The 17,617-nt window shown below is 36.5% G+C and overlaps 1 protein-coding gene across 3 annotated transcripts in view; it reads left to right on the forward strand.

The window, feature by feature from the left end:
- Positions 1 to 16,041, forward strand: part of SACS (sacsin molecular chaperone) — an 83,772-nt gene extending 67,731 nt beyond the window's left edge. For all 3 annotated transcript variants that reach the window (XM_063102892.1, XM_063102894.1, XM_063102893.1), the window contains one exon: positions 454 to 16,041. In XM_063102892.1, the coding sequence (XP_062958962.1) occupies positions 454 to 12,005 (11,552 nt within the window). In that variant the 3' untranslated portion in view covers positions 12,006 to 16,041. The remainder of the gene's footprint in view (positions 1 to 453) is intronic.
- Positions 16,042 to 17,617: the final 1,576 nt, after the last annotated feature.

A 17,617-nucleotide genomic window follows, 5' to 3' on the forward strand; every position in this document is an offset into this window, starting at 1 on the left:
CATGTAGACAAATGGCTCCTGGAAACAAAGTAAAACAAAAGGTATTCATATTGGGTTTGCTTATCAGTTTTTATCCTTAAATATGTAAACTTTATCTTCATTTTCTTTGATGCTTTTATTTGTAGGCAAATAAACACTAAACATTGTTTTCCATGTTGATTACATTTACAGAACATCATAGGATACTTTGAAAAACACATTTAAATGTGTTTTATGTACTTATTTAAAATAAGCACTTTCCAGAGAATTGTTTATCCCGTAGGTTATTATAAGTATGATTTATGTACAGATTCTCTATCATTATTATTTAAAAATTATTTATCCCATTTATGCTGAATTTTTGCATGTTCTTAAAACTTAAGACAACTTTCTAGTGCTACCTTATCTTTGAGAATGGAAAGCTATTACAGTAGAATTGTATATATTTATAACATTTCTGTATATTATTTACAGGAAGACCATGTACTCAGCTGCAGCTTCTAAATCCAGAACGATTTGCACGTCTTATCAAAGAAGTAGTGAACACATTCTGGCCTGGCAGAGAGTTGATCGTTCAGTGGTATCCATTTGATGAAGACAGAAAACACCCATCTGTTTCATGGCTTAAGATGGTTTGGAAGAATCTCTATATACATTTTTCAGAGGATTTGACTTTATTTGATGAGATGCCACTTATCCCCAGAACTACATTAGAGGAAGGTCAGACATGTGTGGAACTCATTAGACTCAGGATTCCATCATTAGTCATTTTAGATGATGAATCTGAAGTACAGCTTCCAGAATTTTTAGCAGACATTGTACAAAAACTTGGCGGGATTGTCCTTAAAAAATTGGATGCCTCTATACAACATCCGGTTATTAAAAAATACATTCATTCGCCATTACCAAGTGCTGTTTTGCAGATAATGGAGAAGATGCCATTGCAAAAATTGTGTAATCAAATAGCTTCGCTACTTCCAACACACAGAGATGCTTTGAGGAAGTTCTTGGCTAGTTTAACTGATACTAGTGAAAGAGAGAAAAGAATAATTCAAGAACTGATGATATTCAAACGAATTAATCATTCATCTGGTCAGGGAATTTCCTCTTATACAAAATTGAAAGGTTGTAAAGTCTTGCACCATACCGCCAAACTTCCACCAGATCTGCGACTTTCTATTTCAATAATAGATAGTAGTGATGAAGCTACTATTCGCTTGGCAAATATGTTGAAAATAGAGACGTTAAAGACTACTAGCTGCTTAAAGCTTGTTTTAAAAGATGTTGAAAATGCCTTTTATTCACCTGAAGAGGTAACAGACCTTATGTTATGGATTCTTGAGAATCTTTCCTCTCTTAAAAATGAGAATCCGAATGTGCTTGATTGGTTAACGCCATTAAAATTTATTCAGATTTCACAGGAACAGATGGTATCAGCTAGTGAACTCTTTGATCCTGATATAGAAGTACTAAAGGATCTCTTTTATAATGAAGAAGAAACTTGTTTTCCACCCTCAGTTTTTACCTCACCAGATATTCTTCACTCTTTAAGACAGATTGGTTTAAAAAACGAAGCCAGTCTCAAAGAGAAAGATGTTGTGCAAGTGACAAAAAAAATTGAAGCCTTACAGGTCAGTTCTTGTCCTAATCGGGATGTTCTGAAGAAAGCAAAAACACTCTTACTGGTTTTAAATAAGAATCACACGCTGTTGCAGTCATCTGAAGGAAAGATGACGTTGAAGAAAATAAAATGGGTTCCAGCTTGCAAGGAGAGGCCTCCAAATTATCCAGGCTCTTTAGTCTGGAAAGGCGATCTCTGTGATCTTTGTGCACCACCAGACATGTGTGATGTAGCCCATGCAATTCTAGTTGGCTCAGCACTTCCTCTTGTTGAAAGTATCCATGTAAACTTGGAAAAAGCATTAGGTATCTTTACAAAACCTAGCATCAGTGCAGTCTTAAAACACTTTAAAATTGTTGTTGATTGGTATACTTCGAAAACCTTTAGTGATGAAGACTACTATCAGTTCCAACATATTTTGCTTGAAATTTATGGATTCATGCATGATCATTTAAATGAAGGGAAGGATTCCTTTAGAAGCTTAAAATTTCCATGGGTGTGGACTGGCAAAAAATTTTGTTCCCTTGCCCAAGCTGTGATTAAACCAATCCATGATCTTGACCTTCAGCCTTATTTGCATAATGTGCCTAAAACCATGGCAAAATTCCACCAACTGTTTAAGGTCTGTGGTTCAATTGAGGAGCTGACATCAGATCATATTTCCATGGTCATTCAGAAGATATATCTCAAAAGTGACCAAGATCTCAGTGAACAAGAAAGCAAACAAAATCTTCATCTTATGTTGAATATTATCAGATGGCTGTATAGCAATCAGATTCCAGCAAGTCCTAATACACCAGTTCCTATACATCATAGCAAACATCCTTCTAAACTTATCATGAAGCCAATTCATGAATGCTGTTATTGTGACATCAAAGTCGATGACCTTAATGATTTACTTGAAGATTCAGTGGAACCAATCATTTTGGTGCATGAGGACATACCCATGAAAACTGCAGAATGGCTAAAAGTTCCATGTCTTAGTACAAGATTGATCAATCCTGAAAACATGGGATTTGAGCAGTCAGGACAAAGAGAACCACTTACTGTAAGAATTAAAAACATTCTGGAAGAATACCCTTCAGTGTCAGATATTTTTAAAGAACTACTTCAAAATGCTGATGATGCAAATGCAACAGAGTGCAGTTTCATGATTGATATGAGAAGAAACATGGACATAAGAGAGAATCTCCTAGACCCAGGGATGGCGGCTTGCCATGGACCTGCTTTGTGGTCATTCAACAATTCTGAATTCTCAGATTCCGATTTTGTGAACATAACTAGGTTAGGAGAGTCTTTAAAAAGGGGAGAAGTTGACAAAGTTGGAAAATTTGGTCTGGGATTTAATTCTGTGTACCATATCACTGACATTCCTATCATTATGAGTCGAGAATTCATGATAATGTTTGATCCAAACATAAACCATATCAGTAAACACATTAAAGACAAATCTAATCCTGGGATCAAAATTAATTGGAGTAAACAACAGAAAAGACTTAGGAAATTTCCTAATCAGTTCAAACCATTTATAGACATATTTGGCTGTCAGTTACCTTTGACTGTAGAAGCACCTTACAGCTACAATGGAACTCTATTCCGACTGTCCTTTAGAACTCAACAGGAAGCAAAAGTGAGTGAAGTCAGTAGTACCTGCTATAATACAGCAGATATTTACTCTCTTGTGGATGAATTTAGTCTCTGTGGGCACAGGCTAGTCATTTTCACCCAGAGTGTAAACTCAATGTATTTGAAGTACTTAAAAATTGAGGAGACCAATCCCAGCTTAGCACAAGATACAATAATAATTAAGAAAAAATCCTGCTCTTCCAAAGCATTGAGTGCATCTCTCTTAAGTGTTTTAAAAGAAGCTGCTAAGCTTATGAAGACTTGCAGTGGCAGTAATAAAAAGCTTCCTAGTGATGCACCAAAGTCATCATGCATTCTTCAGATCACAGTTGAAGAATTTCACCATGTGTTCAGAAGGATTGCTGATTTACAGTCTCCACTTTTTAGAGGTCCAGATGATGACCCAGCTGCTCTCTTTGAAATGGCTAAGTCTGGCCAATCAAAAAAGCCATCAGATGAATTGTCACAAAAAACAGTAGAGTGCACCACGTGGCTTATATGTACCTGCATGGATACAGGAGAGGCTCTAAAGTTTTCCCTGAGTGAAAGTGGAAGAAGACTAGGACTGGTTCCTTGTGGGGCAGTAGGAGTTCTACTCTCTGAAACCCAGGACCAGAAGTGGACTGTGAAACCACACATGGGAGAGGTGTTTTGCTATTTACCTTTACGAATAAAAACAGGCTTGCCCGTTCACATCAATGGGTGCTTTGCTGTTACCTCAAATAGAAAAGAAGTCTGGAAGACAGATACAAAAGGACGATGGAATACCATATTCATGAGACATGTTATTGTGAAAGCTTATTTACAGGCACTCAGTGTCTTACGGGACCTGGCCACTGGTGGGGAGCTAACTGATTATACTTACTATGCAGTGTGGCCTGATCCTGATTTAGTTCATGATGATTTTTCTGTAATTTGTCAAGGATTTTATGAAGATATAGCTCACGGAAAAGGGAAAGAATTTACCAGAGTCTTCTCTGATGGATCTACTTGGGTTTCCATGAAGAATGTGAGATTTCTAGATGACTCTATACTTAAAAGGAAAGATGTTGGTCCAGCAGCCTTCAAGATATTTTTGAAATACCTCAAGAAGACTGGGTCCAAAAACCTTTGTGCCGTTGAACTTCCTTCTTCAGTAAAATTAGGATTTGAAGAAGCTGGCTGCAAAGAGATACTGCTTGAAAATACATTTTCAGAGCATCAGTTTTTTTCAGAAGTGTTTTTTCCAAATATTCAAGAAATTGAAGCAGAACTTAGAGATCCTTTAATGAATTTTGTTCTAAATGAAAAAGTTGATGAGTTCTCAGGAATTCTTCGTGTTACTCCATGTATTCCTTGCTCTTTGGAGGGGCATCCTTTGGTTTTACCATCAAGATTAATCCACCCTGAAGGACGAGTGGCAAAGTTATTTGATACTAAAGATGGGCGATTCCCTTATGGTTCTACTCAGGATTATCTCAATCCTATTATTTTGATTAAACTAGTTCAGTTAGGTATGGCAAAAGATGATATTTTATGGGATGACATGCTAGAACGTGCAGAGTCAGTAGCTGAAATTAATAAAAGTGACCATGTTGCTGCATGTCTAAGAAGTAGTATCCTATTAAGTCTTATTGATGAGAAACTGAAAATAAGGGATCCTAGAGCAAAGGATTTTGCTGCAAAATATCAAACAATCCCCTTCCTTCCATTTCTAACAAAACCAGCAGGTTTTTCTTTGGACTGGAAAGGTAACAGTTTTAAGCCTGAAACTATGTTTGCAGCAACTGACCTTTATACAGCTGAGCATCAAGATATAGTTTGTCTTTTGCAACCACTTCTAAATGAAAATTCCCATTCCTTTAGAGGCTGTGGTTCAGTGTCACTGGCTGTTAAAGAGTTTTTGGGATTACTTAAGAAGCCAACAGTGGATCTGGTTATAAACCAATTGAAAGAAGTTGCAAAATCAGTTGATGGAATTACATTGTACCAGGAGAATATCACCAATGCTTGCTACAAATACCTTCATGAAGCAATGATACAAAATGAAATTGTTAAGATATCAATTACTGAAAAGTTAAAACCTTTTAGCTTCATTCTGGTTGAGAATGCATATGTTGACTCAGAAAAAGTTGCTTTTCATTTGAATTTTGAAGCAGCGCCATACCTTTATCAGTTGCCTAATAAATACAAAAATAATTTCCGTGAACTTTTTGAAAGCATGGGTGTGAGACAGTCATTTACTGTTGAAGACTTCGCACTTGTTTTGGAATCTGTTGATCAAGAAAGAGGAGCAAAACAAATAACAGAAGAGAAATTTCAGCTTTGCCGACGAATAATCAGTGAAGGAATATGGAGTCTCATTAGAGAAAAGAAACAAGAATTTTGTGAGAAAAATTATGGCAAAATATTATTGCCAGATACTAATCTTATGCTCCTCCCTGCTAAATCATTATGCTATAATGATTGTCCCTGGATAAAAGTAAAAGACACCACTGTAAAATATTGTCATGCTGATATACCCAGAGAAGTCGCTGTAAAACTAGGAGCAGTACCAAAGCGACACAAAGCCTTAGAAAGGTATGCATCCAACATCTGTTTTACAACACTTGGCACGGAATTTGGACAGAAAGAAAAATTGACGAGCAGAATTAAGAGCATCCTTAATGCCTATCCGTCAGAAAAGGAAATGTTGAAAGAGCTTCTTCAAAATGCTGATGATGCAAAGGCCACAGAAATCTGTTTTGTGTTTGACCCTAGACAGCATCCAGTTGATAGAATATTTGATGATAAGTGGGCCCCTTTGCAAGGGCCAGCACTCTGTGTGTACAACAACCAACCTTTTACAGAAGACGATGTTAGAGGAATTCAGAATCTTGGAAAAGGCACCAAAGAAGGAAATCCTTATAAAACCGGGCAGTATGGAATAGGATTCAATTCTGTGTATCATATTACAGATTGCCCTTCTTTTATTTCTGGCAATGACATCCTGTGCATTTTTGATCCTCATGCCAGATACGCACCAGGAGCCACATCCGTTAGTCCTGGACGCATGTTTAGGGATTTGGATGCAGATTTTAGGACACAGTTTTCAGATGTTTTGGATCTTTATTTGGGAACACACTTTAAACTGGATAATTGTACAATGTTTAGATTTCCTCTTCGTAATGCAGAAATGGCAAAAGTTTCAGAAATTTCCTCAGTTCCATCATCAGACAGAATGGTGCAGAATCTTTTGGACAAGTTGCACTCAGATGGGGCAGAACTTCTAATGTTTCTTAACCACATGGAAAAAATTTCTATTTGTGAAATAGATAAAGCTACTGGAGCTCTAAATGTGCTGTATTCAGTAAAGGGCAAAATCACTGATGGAGACAGATTGAAAAGGAAACAGTTTCATGCATCTGTAATTGATAGTGTTACTAAAAAGAGGCAGCTCAAAGACATTCCAGTTCAGCAAATAACCTATACTATGGATACAGAGGACTCCGAAGGAAATCTTACTACATGGCTAATTTGTAATAGATCGGGTTTTTCAAGTATGGACAAAGTATCTAAGAGTGTTATATCAGCTCACAAGAACCAGGATATTACACTTTTTCCACGTGGTGGTGTGGCCGCCTGCATTACTCACAACTATAAAAAACCCCATAGAGCCTTCTGTTTTTTGCCTCTTTCTTTGGAGACGGGGTTGCCATTTCATGTGAATGGCCACTTTGCACTGGATTCAGCCAGAAGAAACCTGTGGCGTGATGATAATGGAGTTGGTGTTCGAAGTGATTGGAATAACAGTTTAATGACAGCATTAATAGCTCCTGCGTATGTTGAATTACTAATCCAATTAAAAAAACGATATTTCCCTGGTTCTGACCCAACATTATCAGTTTTACAGAACACTCCTATTCATATTGTAAAGGATACTTTAAAGAAGTTTTTGTCCTTTTTCCCAGTTAACAGGCTTGATCTACAGCCAGATTTATATTGTCTAGTGAAAGCACTTTATAGTTGTATTCATGAAGACATGAAACGTCTTTTACCAGTTGTTCGGGCTCCAAATATTGATGGCTCTGATTTGCACTCTGCAGTGATAATTACTTGGATTAATATGTCTACTTCAAGTAAAACTAGACCATTTTTTGACAATTTACTACAGGATGAATTACAGCACCTTAAAAATACAGATTATAATATCACAACACGCAAAACAGTAGCAGAGAATGTCTACAGACTGAAACACCTACTTTTAGAAATTGGCTTCAACTTGGTTTATAACTGTGATGAAACTGCTAATCTTTACCACTGTCTTGTCGATGCAGATATTCCTGTTAGTTATGTGACTCCTGCTGATGTTAGATCTTTTTTGATGACATTTTCCTCTCCTGACACTAATTGCCATATTGGGAAGCTGCCTTGTCGTCTTCAGCAGACTAACCTAAAACTTTTTCATAGTTTAAAACTTTTAGTCGATTATTGTTTTAAGGATACAGAAGAAAATGAGATTGAAATTGAGGGTCTGCCCCTTCTCATTACACTGGACAGTGTTTTGCAAACTTTTGATGCAAAACGACCCAAGTTTTTAACAACATACCATGAATTGATTCCATCCCGCAAAGACTTGTTTATGAATACATTATATTTGAAGTACAGTAACATTTTATTGAACTGTAAAGTTGCAAAAGTGTTTGACATTTCCAGCTTTGCTGACTTGTTACCCTCTGTGTTGCCTCGTGAATATAAGACCAAAAATTGTACAAAATGGAAAGACAATTTTGCAAGTGAGTCTTGGCTTAAGAATACATGGCATTTTATCAGTGAATCTGTGAGTATGAAAGAAGATCAGGAAGAAATAAAACCAACATTCGATATTATTGTTGATATCCTAAAAGACTGGGCATTGCTTCCAGGAACAAAGTTTACTGTTTCAGCCAATCAGCTTGTGGTTCCTGAAGGTGATGTTCTGCTTCCTCTAAGCCTTATGCACATTGCAGTTTTTCCAAATGCCCAGAGTGATAAAGCTTTTCATGCTCTGATGAAAGCTGGCTGTATTCAGCTTGCCTTGAACAAAATCTGCTCCAAAGACAGTGCATTTGTTCCTCTGTTGTCACGTCACACAGCAAACATAGAAAGCCCTGCAAGCATCTTAAAGGCTGTACATTATATGGTCCAAACTTCAACATTTAGAACCGAAAAATTAGTAGAAAATGACTTTGAAGCACTTTTGATGTATTTCAACTGCAATTTGAGTCACTTGATGTCCCAAGATGACGTAAAAATTTTAAAGTCACTTCCATGCTACAAATCCATCAGTGGCCGCTATATGAGCATTGCAAAATTTGGAACATGCTACGTACTTACAAAAAATATCCCTTCAGCTGAAGTGGAAAAATGGACACAGTCATCATCATCTGCATTTCTTGAAGAAAAAATACACTTAAAGGAACTGTATGAAGTGCTTGGTTGTGTACCTGTAGATGACCTTGAGGTATATTTGAAACACCTCTTACCAAAAATTGAAAATCTCTCTTTTGATGCAAAATTAGAGCACTTGATCTATCTTAAGAATAGATTATCAAGTATTGAGGAATTGTCAGAGATTAAGGAACAACTTTTTGAAAAACTGGAAAGTTTGTTGATAATCCATGATGCTAACAGTCGACTAAAGCAAGCAAAACATTTCTATGACAGAACTGTGAGAGTTTTTGAAGTTATGCTTCCTGAAAAATTGTTTATTCCTAAGGATTTTTTTAAAAAATTGGAACAACTTATAAAACCAAAAAATCACATTGCATTTATGACATCCTGGGTGGAATTCTTAAGAAATATTGGACTAAAATACATACTTTCTCAGCAGCAGTTGTTACAGTTTGCTAAGGAAATCAGTGTGAGAGCTAATACTGAAAACTGGTCTAAAGAAACATTGCAAAATACAGTTGATATCCTTCTTCATCATATATTCCAAGAACGAATGGATTTGTTATCTGGAAATTTTCTGAAAGAACTGTCTTTAGTACCATTCTTATGTCCTGAGCGAGCCCCTGCTGAATTCATTAGATTCCACCCTCAATATCAAGAAGTAAACGGAACACTTCCTCTTATAAAGTTCAATGGAGCACAGGTAAATCCGAAATTCAAGCAGTGTGATGTGCTCCAGCTGTTATGGACATCCTGCCCTATTCTTCCAGAGAAAGCCACACCCTTGAGTATCAAAGAACAAGAAGGTAGTGACCTTGGTCCTCAAGAACAGCTTGAACAAGTTTTAAATATGCTTAATGTTAACCTGGATCCCCCTCTTGATAAGGTCATTAATAACTGCAGAAACATATGCAGCATAACAACTTTGGATGAAGAAATGGTGAAAACTAGAGCAAAAGTCTTAAGGAGTATATATGAATTTCTCAGTGCAGAAAAAAGGGAGTTCCGTTTTCAGCTGCGGGGGGTTGCTTTCGTCATGGTAGAAGATGGTTGGAAACTTCTGAAGCCTGAGGAGGTAGTGATAAACCTGGAATATGAATCTGATTTTAAACCTTATTTGTACAAACTACCTTTAGAACTTGGCACATTTCATCAGTTGTTCAAACACTTAGGTACTGAAGATATTATTTCAACTAAGCAGTATGTTGAAGTGTTGAGCCGAATATTCAAAAATTCTGAAGGAAAACAGTTAGATCCTAATGAAATGCGCACAGTTAAGAGAGTGGTTTCTGGTCTGTTCAAGAGTCTGCAGAATGATTCAGTCAAGGTGAGGAGTGATCTTGAAAATGTTCGAGACCTTGCACTTTACCTTCCAAGCCAGGATGGTAGGTTGGTAAAGTCAAGCATCTTAGTGTTTGATGATGCACCACATTATAAAAGCAGAATCCAGGGGAATATTGGTGTGCAGATGTTGGTTGATCTCAGCCAGTGCTACTTAGGGAAAGACCATGGATTTCACACTAAGTTGATAATGCTCTTTCCTCAAAAACTTAGACCTCGTTTATTGAGCAGTATACTTGAAGAACAGTTAGATGAAGAGACTCCCAAAGTTTGTCAGTTTGGAGCGTTGTGTTCTCTTCAGGGAAGATTGCAGTTACTCTTATCTTCTGAACAGTTCATTACGGGACTAATTAGGATTATGAAGCATGAAAATGATAACGCTTTCCTGGCCAATGAAGAAAAAGCTGTAAGACTTTGCAAAGCCCTAAGAGAAGGCTTGAAAGTGTCCTGTTTTGAGAAGCTTCAAACAACGTTAAGAGTTAAAGGTTTTAATCCTATTCCCCACAGCAGAAGTGAAACTTTTGCTTTTTTGAAGAGATTTGGTAATGCAGTCATCCTGCTGTACATCCAACATTCAGACAGTAAAGACATTAATTTCCTATTAGCATTAGCAATGACACTTAAATCAGCAACTGACAATTTGATTTCTGACACCTCATATCTAATTGCTATGCTAGGATGCAATGATATTTATAGGATCAGTGAGAAACTTGACAGTTTAGGAGTAAAATATGACTCTACAGAACCATCAAAGCTGGAACTTCCAATGCCAGGCACACCAATACCTTCTGAAATTCATTACACTCTGCTTATGGACCCAATGAATGTTTTTTACCCAGGAGAATATGTTGGGTACCTTGTTGATGCTGAAGGTGGTGATATCTATGGATCATACCAGCCAACATATACATATGCAATTATTGTACAAGAAGTTGAAAGAGAAGATGCTGACAATTCTAGTTTTCTAGGAAAGATATATCAGATTGATATTGGTTATAGTGAATATAAAATAGTTAGCTCTCTTGACCTGTATAAGTTTTCAAGGCCTGATGAAAGCTCTCAAAGCAGAGACAGTGCTCCTTCTACACCAACCAGCCCTACAGAGTTTCTTGCCCCTGGTCTGCGAAGCATTCCTCCTCTTTTCTCTGGTAGAGACAGCCACAAGACTTCACCTTCAAAACATCATTCCCCCAAAAAGCTTAAGGTTAATTCTTTACCAGAAATCTTAAAAGAAGTGACATCAGTGGTGGAGCAAGCTTGGAAACTTCCAGAATCAGAACGAAAGAAGATTATTAGGCGGTTGTATTTGAAATGGCACCCTGACAAAAATCCAGAGAATCATGACGTAGCTAATGAAGTTTTTAAGCATTTGCAAAATGAAATCAACAGATTAGAAAAACAGGCTTTTCTAGATCAAAATGCAGACAGGGCCTCAAGACGAACATTTTCAACCTCAACATCCCGATTTCAGTCTGACAAGTACTCGTTTCAAAGATTTTATACTTCGTGGAATCAAGAAGCAACGAGCCATAAATCTGAAAGGCAACAACAAAATAAAGAAAAATGCCCTCCCTCAGCTGGACAAGCTTACTCTCAAAGGTTCTTTGTTCCTCCCACTTTCAAGTCAGTTGGTAATCCAGTTGAAGCACGGAGATGGTTAAGACAAGCCAGAGCGAATTTTTCAGCTGCCAGGAATGACCTTCATAAAAATGCCAATGAATGGGTGTGCTTTAAATGTTACCTTTCTACCAAGTTAGCTTTGATTGCAGCTGACTATGCTGTGAGGGGAAAGTCTGATAAAGATGTAAAACCAACTGCACTTGCACAGAAAATAGAGGAATATAGTCAGCAGCTTGAAGGACTGACAAATGATGTTCACACATTGGAAGCTTATGGTGTAGACAGTTTAAAAACAAGATATCCTGATTTGCTTCCTTTCCCACAGATCCCAAATGACAGGTTCACTTCTGAGGTTGCTTTGAGGGTGATGGAATGTACTGCCTGTATCATAATAAAACTTGAAAATTTTATACAACAAAAAGTGTGAAAGTATTTAAAGAAAAAAAAAAAAAAGCTAGATCTTTAATGTGTCGTAGCACAAATATGTACTTCATCGAGCTTCATTGCCAGTTATCTAGAAATTGTGAAGCACATTGCAGATTGTTCTTGAAGAATTTTGGAGTGGTTATTAACATGAATTTCAACAGAAAATCTTTAACTGAATCTAAAAGAAAATAATTTTGAGTTGGAGGTGACTGCAGACTTAGTAGATGTGAATGATTGAGATGGCACATTATTGAACTGCACTTTATATAACCAAAGCTTAGCAGTTTGTTAAATAAGAGTCTACATATGTCTCTGGTTAGGATGAAGTTAATCTTATGTTTTTAACATGGTATTTTGGAAGGAGCTAATGAAACACTGGACATATCATTGGTTTAAACATATAAGGGGAATTAAGTCTTAGGAGTTTATCCTTTTTTATTTAAGTGGATAGCTTGGATGCATTATTATCAGCTGGGTCTGATTGTGAATTTGTTGCAATTTTACATCTTAAATACTCAGTACATTTGAAAAATGGTACAGTATTTTAATCCTGAATATTACTTGATTCAGAATATGAAGGTAGTACTTCTTAGGGTGCACTGGGTGCACTTTACATCTTTATTTTAAGTGTTTTTAAAATGCCTTATGTTTACAGACTTCCTATTTGATGAAGATAGCATATGGAAAACTCAAAATGGTGGCAGTTCTTATTATTAGATATTGATATTGTTTGTGAAAACTGCTTACCAAAACAATGTCTATCAACTGTGGAACACTTGCTTTATGTCTGTGGGTACATATTTCCCACAGATGTCATAATTTATAGTGTGGTTGAACAGTATGCAATCTTTTGCTGTCTAAAGGTGCTGCAGTAAAAAACAAAAAAAACAAACCCCAAAAAACTTGTCTTTAATATGGTACTTAATTTTTTTTTTTTGCATTTTACTTTAAAAACATTTAAATATTGTTAAAATTAATGTGATGATATCCAGTAGCTTATAAAAGAGGAATTATCAACTTGTATTTTTCCCTTGAGTGATTCAGAACTGACATTTAATTTTCATCATGTTCAAGTGTCCCACCATATTATTTACTTTAGCATATTTTTTTTGCAGAATGTAAAAGAAAGGTAATGATAATTAGTTTATATATAAGTGGCCTAGCTGTAAATGATGCTAAATATTATATTTTATGCAATTAAGGGCTTACAGATCATGTTAAAACTTTTTTACTTTTATTGATAATAAGGAATGTTTGCGCCTCCATAATTATATTGCTTCTGGATGTGAAATCATGTAATTATTTCTGCTATTATATTAAGTGCCATAACTTTAATAAAGCAAAATGTACATATGAAGTCATTGTTACTGGTATTTCCTGAGAAATTGTTCATTGGAAGTCAAGCTTAATATCTTCCTATATTAAGTTTTGATGTGCATATGTGTGTGTTTATTGGAAATACGAGGTTAGAATTTTCTTATATATTTTTATGCTGGAATTTTAGTAGGTTTCTTTTTTCATGATTGATTCACTAAAGTGCTTGGTATGTAGTAAGTTTATTAGGTGCTCATTGGTTAAGAGTTTATTTTATTTCACTTTTTCAGGGAGTAAGCTTAGTTGATGTATATGGTGTATAAATGCATTTGGAACTAGGTACATTAAATATGTTCTTCCTGTAGTTAAGGGAATGAATTGGTATTTCCCTTGCCTCAGGAGACAGTTGCATGTCTGGGGCTAATTCACACATGATCCCTGACAGACAGGAAATGTTTATCTTTATAATACCTGAGGCACAAGCCTTCAAAGATAGGCAGATGAGGGCTAAGTGTTCTTTTCTGAGGCTGCCCAAATACTGGGTCTTCAGCTTTATTTAAAAAGTGCTTTCTACCTTGAAGCTCAGATTCAGCACTTAGAATATATTTTATTACTTTTGAATATTAAAATTTACTCAGAAAACCTTGTCTGGCCTTGGTAATAGTTGATCTAGTTGGAGTTTGGTGTTTTTCTAGACTTAAAAAACATACAGGTTCACAATCACTTATATGAAACCCTTGGATCCAGATGTTTCAGAATTGATTTTAGAAAGTTAATGCAATTGGGCCGGCCCGTGGCTCACTCGGGAGAGTGTGGTGCTGAGAAAGTTAATGCAATTGCATATAACTTTTTAATGAAACACTCCGGCCAGGGTCAGGCAGCACCTGTAATCAAACACATTAATATTTCTGTAATGAAGCTATGAATATTCACACTGAGCTGAATACTAAACCTGATAAATAGCTTCATGTGAATTCAGGTCAGGTTTTGCCACTAATAGTCTGCAGCAGATACTTAGAAAAGTTTTCGTTTTTGTGAACTTTTATATTTTGGAATTGAGGGTAAGGAAATTTGGACGTGAACTAATTTATGTATTTTACTATTTTATGCTTTTTTGTCCCCCACATTTTGCTTTTCTTTTTAGAAGACAAGGGAAACTCTCCTCTGGTGTGTGGAGCAGCTGCTCCTGAGCATCACGCACTCTGGGAAGGGCAGGAGCAGTCCCCTGTGCTCCTGAGCAGGCAGCACATCCCCAGTAGCATGGCCCAGTTCCTCATAGTCTCCATGAGGAAATGAGTGAAAAACCTGCACAGTACAATTAGTTAAAGCAGGTTGGGGAGCAGGGAGTGCTGAGAGCCCAAGAGTGATTTGGGTAAAATGCTAAAGTAGTGTTAACAAAATAGAGTTGTTCACAGTCTAATATGGGGATGGATAGGATCTACCTCTTCTGTTAGTGCCAGCTGACATTTTCTGTACTTTAGATGTTTTATAGATTTCAAGGATAACATTTGTGGTGCAGGTAAAATGTAGCAATTATAGAAGGTTTTAATTAGTCATGTATCAATCAAGGTTCTACCAGAGAAACAGAGCCAGTAGCACACACATACTCATGTATACAAGGATACTTCAAAGAGTTCCTAGATTCATAATTCTATTTTTCCACTAACTTTTTGAAGTACCTGCGAGTGTGTGAGTGTGGTGAAGAGATTTATTTCTAGGCATTGACTAGTGATTGTGAGGACTGGCAAGTCCAAATCCATTGGACAGGCCTACAGGCTGGAAATGCTGGTGCAGGAGTTGAAGGGACAGGAGCTGAAGCTGCAATTTGCAAGTGGGATTCCTTAAACTTTGGCTTCTAAAACTTTTTTCATTTATCTTTAAGAGGTATGGCTTAAATGAGTGTCATTCATTCATATTAAATAAAACCTCTTAGCACTCTGTGCAGGCATCATCACGTAAGGTGTCAGGACACGGTGGTGTACGTTCCATCCTGCCTATGGGTTTCCCTCAAACCACAGTGGTGTGAAGTGTCTGCTATTATGCAATTAATCTACTTTTATACTAAAGCAAATTAAATTTTATTTAAAGCTAAAAAATATGTGTTAGGTGTTAAAAATTTATGCTTCTCTCCTTTACAGTTGATAAGTGGCTCTGGGTACTACTCCCTCACTTACTCTAGATACAAGATCCAGGCCTCTAAGAAGACAAAATTGAAGTTGCACTGTCTATTCAGTTAAAAATATGCTTTTTACTTAGCAGCATCTTAGGCCCTCATGTTCAACCTCTGTATATACTTGATACAAAGTTTATTTAGTTCCCAAACCACAGTAAATTTGAAGTGGAATTTAAAATATGGGGAATACTGCCAAGGCCAAGAAAGGAGTGATGTTTTATATCAGGGAAAGACGGAGACAAAAAAACTACAAAAAACGAACAACTTAAAAACCTTAGTGTGAGGGGTTCCACCCTCGTTCACTATTTCCCCCAAAACCAGAGACTTACCTGATGGGTGAACTGGGGGGAAGGACCTGACACGTGTGGCTCGACCCTTTTAAATCGAATTTGGCTGCCTCCTCCATGTAGTAAGCTATGGGAATTGGGAGTCTGTAGTTCTGTCTGTGACTGGAGAGGTTCATATGTCTTATTTAGCTGTAAAGTATTAGGAAGTCCATTTTGCTGCAAATCAAATGTCTTTACTATTAAAGCTTATGTTTTGATCTTCATCGTTTTGACTCGTGTCTACTTCTCAGTTCATAAATTGAAAAAGTGAGTGCTATTTTTGGATCCTTTACATATCAACACTCAATAGTCTTAGTTAATAGGAATATCAGTCTGTATACCTCATTAGGTATGTTCATAACCATGGACCATGGACCTTCGATGAAAATTTAAATTACATTGTATAATGTGTCTAAGAAGACAGATTTATGTAGTACATTTTAGAATACAGCCCATCTAAATGTTTTGATGCTAACAAAGGATAAACTCATCACTGAATAATTAGCTATTCATAACTTCTTTCACGATGATCCATATAGCTGAGGAGCAAAAAATAAAAAAAATTAAAAAAAATAAATCTTTTATTCAAAAGGTTTTATTCTTCATAATTTCTTATTGATTCTTTTTTTTGACCTCAATTTGTCATTTAAGCACCATTTCTGGATATGTACTATGAGAACCAAACTAATCTATAAGTGTTCGGTGATCCTGCTATGTCAACTGGACTTGAAGATGTTTGTTTCACACAAACATGGAACGGGAGGTAAATACGGCAAAACAACAGAACTATGTACTATACAATGGGAATGTCACAGGAAGAAAGCAGTCATTGATTTTAAAAATCAGGATTTAACTAAATGGAAAAGGTGAATATCAATTTATAATGAAAAGCACCCAGGCTCCTGGGAACCTTGAGGAGCATTATGTTTAGAGCTGAGTTCTCTCTCAGCTGCTTAGAAAGCACTGTATTTTTATTTTGCAGTTTCAACGTTTATGCACGCTAGCAATTTAAAAGATGGGGTCTTGTTGTAAGTGGGCTACACTGTTAAATGAACAACTTATTAAAACAGCATTAAAAGTAAAAAGTTCACTTTCTACTTTTGATTATGAGACTGCAGAAAATGAATTTGAACTTGTATTTATAGTTATAAATCCTATAATTGAAAGTTGCACTGCTGTTGGTCGACTATATCTTGAGCTGTTTGGGGATTTTTATTTTAACAAGTGGCAAAATAATAGAACAAAAACAAATCTTACGACTTTTTTGTGACTGAGGGCATTTTACAAGGTAAGTGGCCTACACACAATGTAACTTTTCATAGTTTTGGGGTGTCCTATTTGATTTAAATAGCAACTTATACAACCAGTTAGCACTCAACATATTTTCACAGATGGTGAGAGTCTAGTTCTATGAAGTTACCTCCAGCTTTTTAATCTGTCGTGCGTGCAGAGGTTAGGGCACAGGCTGAGCAGGAAGGGGTCCCACCACTCACTAGCTGTCTGATCTTGGTGGAAAATAAAGCCTCTTTGGGCTTCAGTGTCTCCATTTTTCCAGTAAGTTTCATCTCATCTGCACAGTTATCACATACATTGGTGTTCTGGATGGAATGAGACAGCATATCAAGTTTTCTAAATGAAAAGGGCTATGCAAATTCATGCGCCATGTTTTGGTTTAATTTCAGTGGTTACCATGTGACCTTGTGACTTGTCCTGAGCCTTTGTCACCAATAACTTAGGGAAAAATAATACCTAGCGAAAGGTTGTTGTGATGATTAAAGAAAGTAAGACACTCAAACCATG

This window comes from Cynocephalus volans, chromosome 7 (genome assembly GCF_027409185.1).
Source record: "Cynocephalus volans isolate mCynVol1 chromosome 7, mCynVol1.pri, whole genome shotgun sequence".
Taxonomy (NCBI): Eukaryota; Metazoa; Chordata; class Mammalia; order Dermoptera; family Cynocephalidae; genus Cynocephalus; species Cynocephalus volans.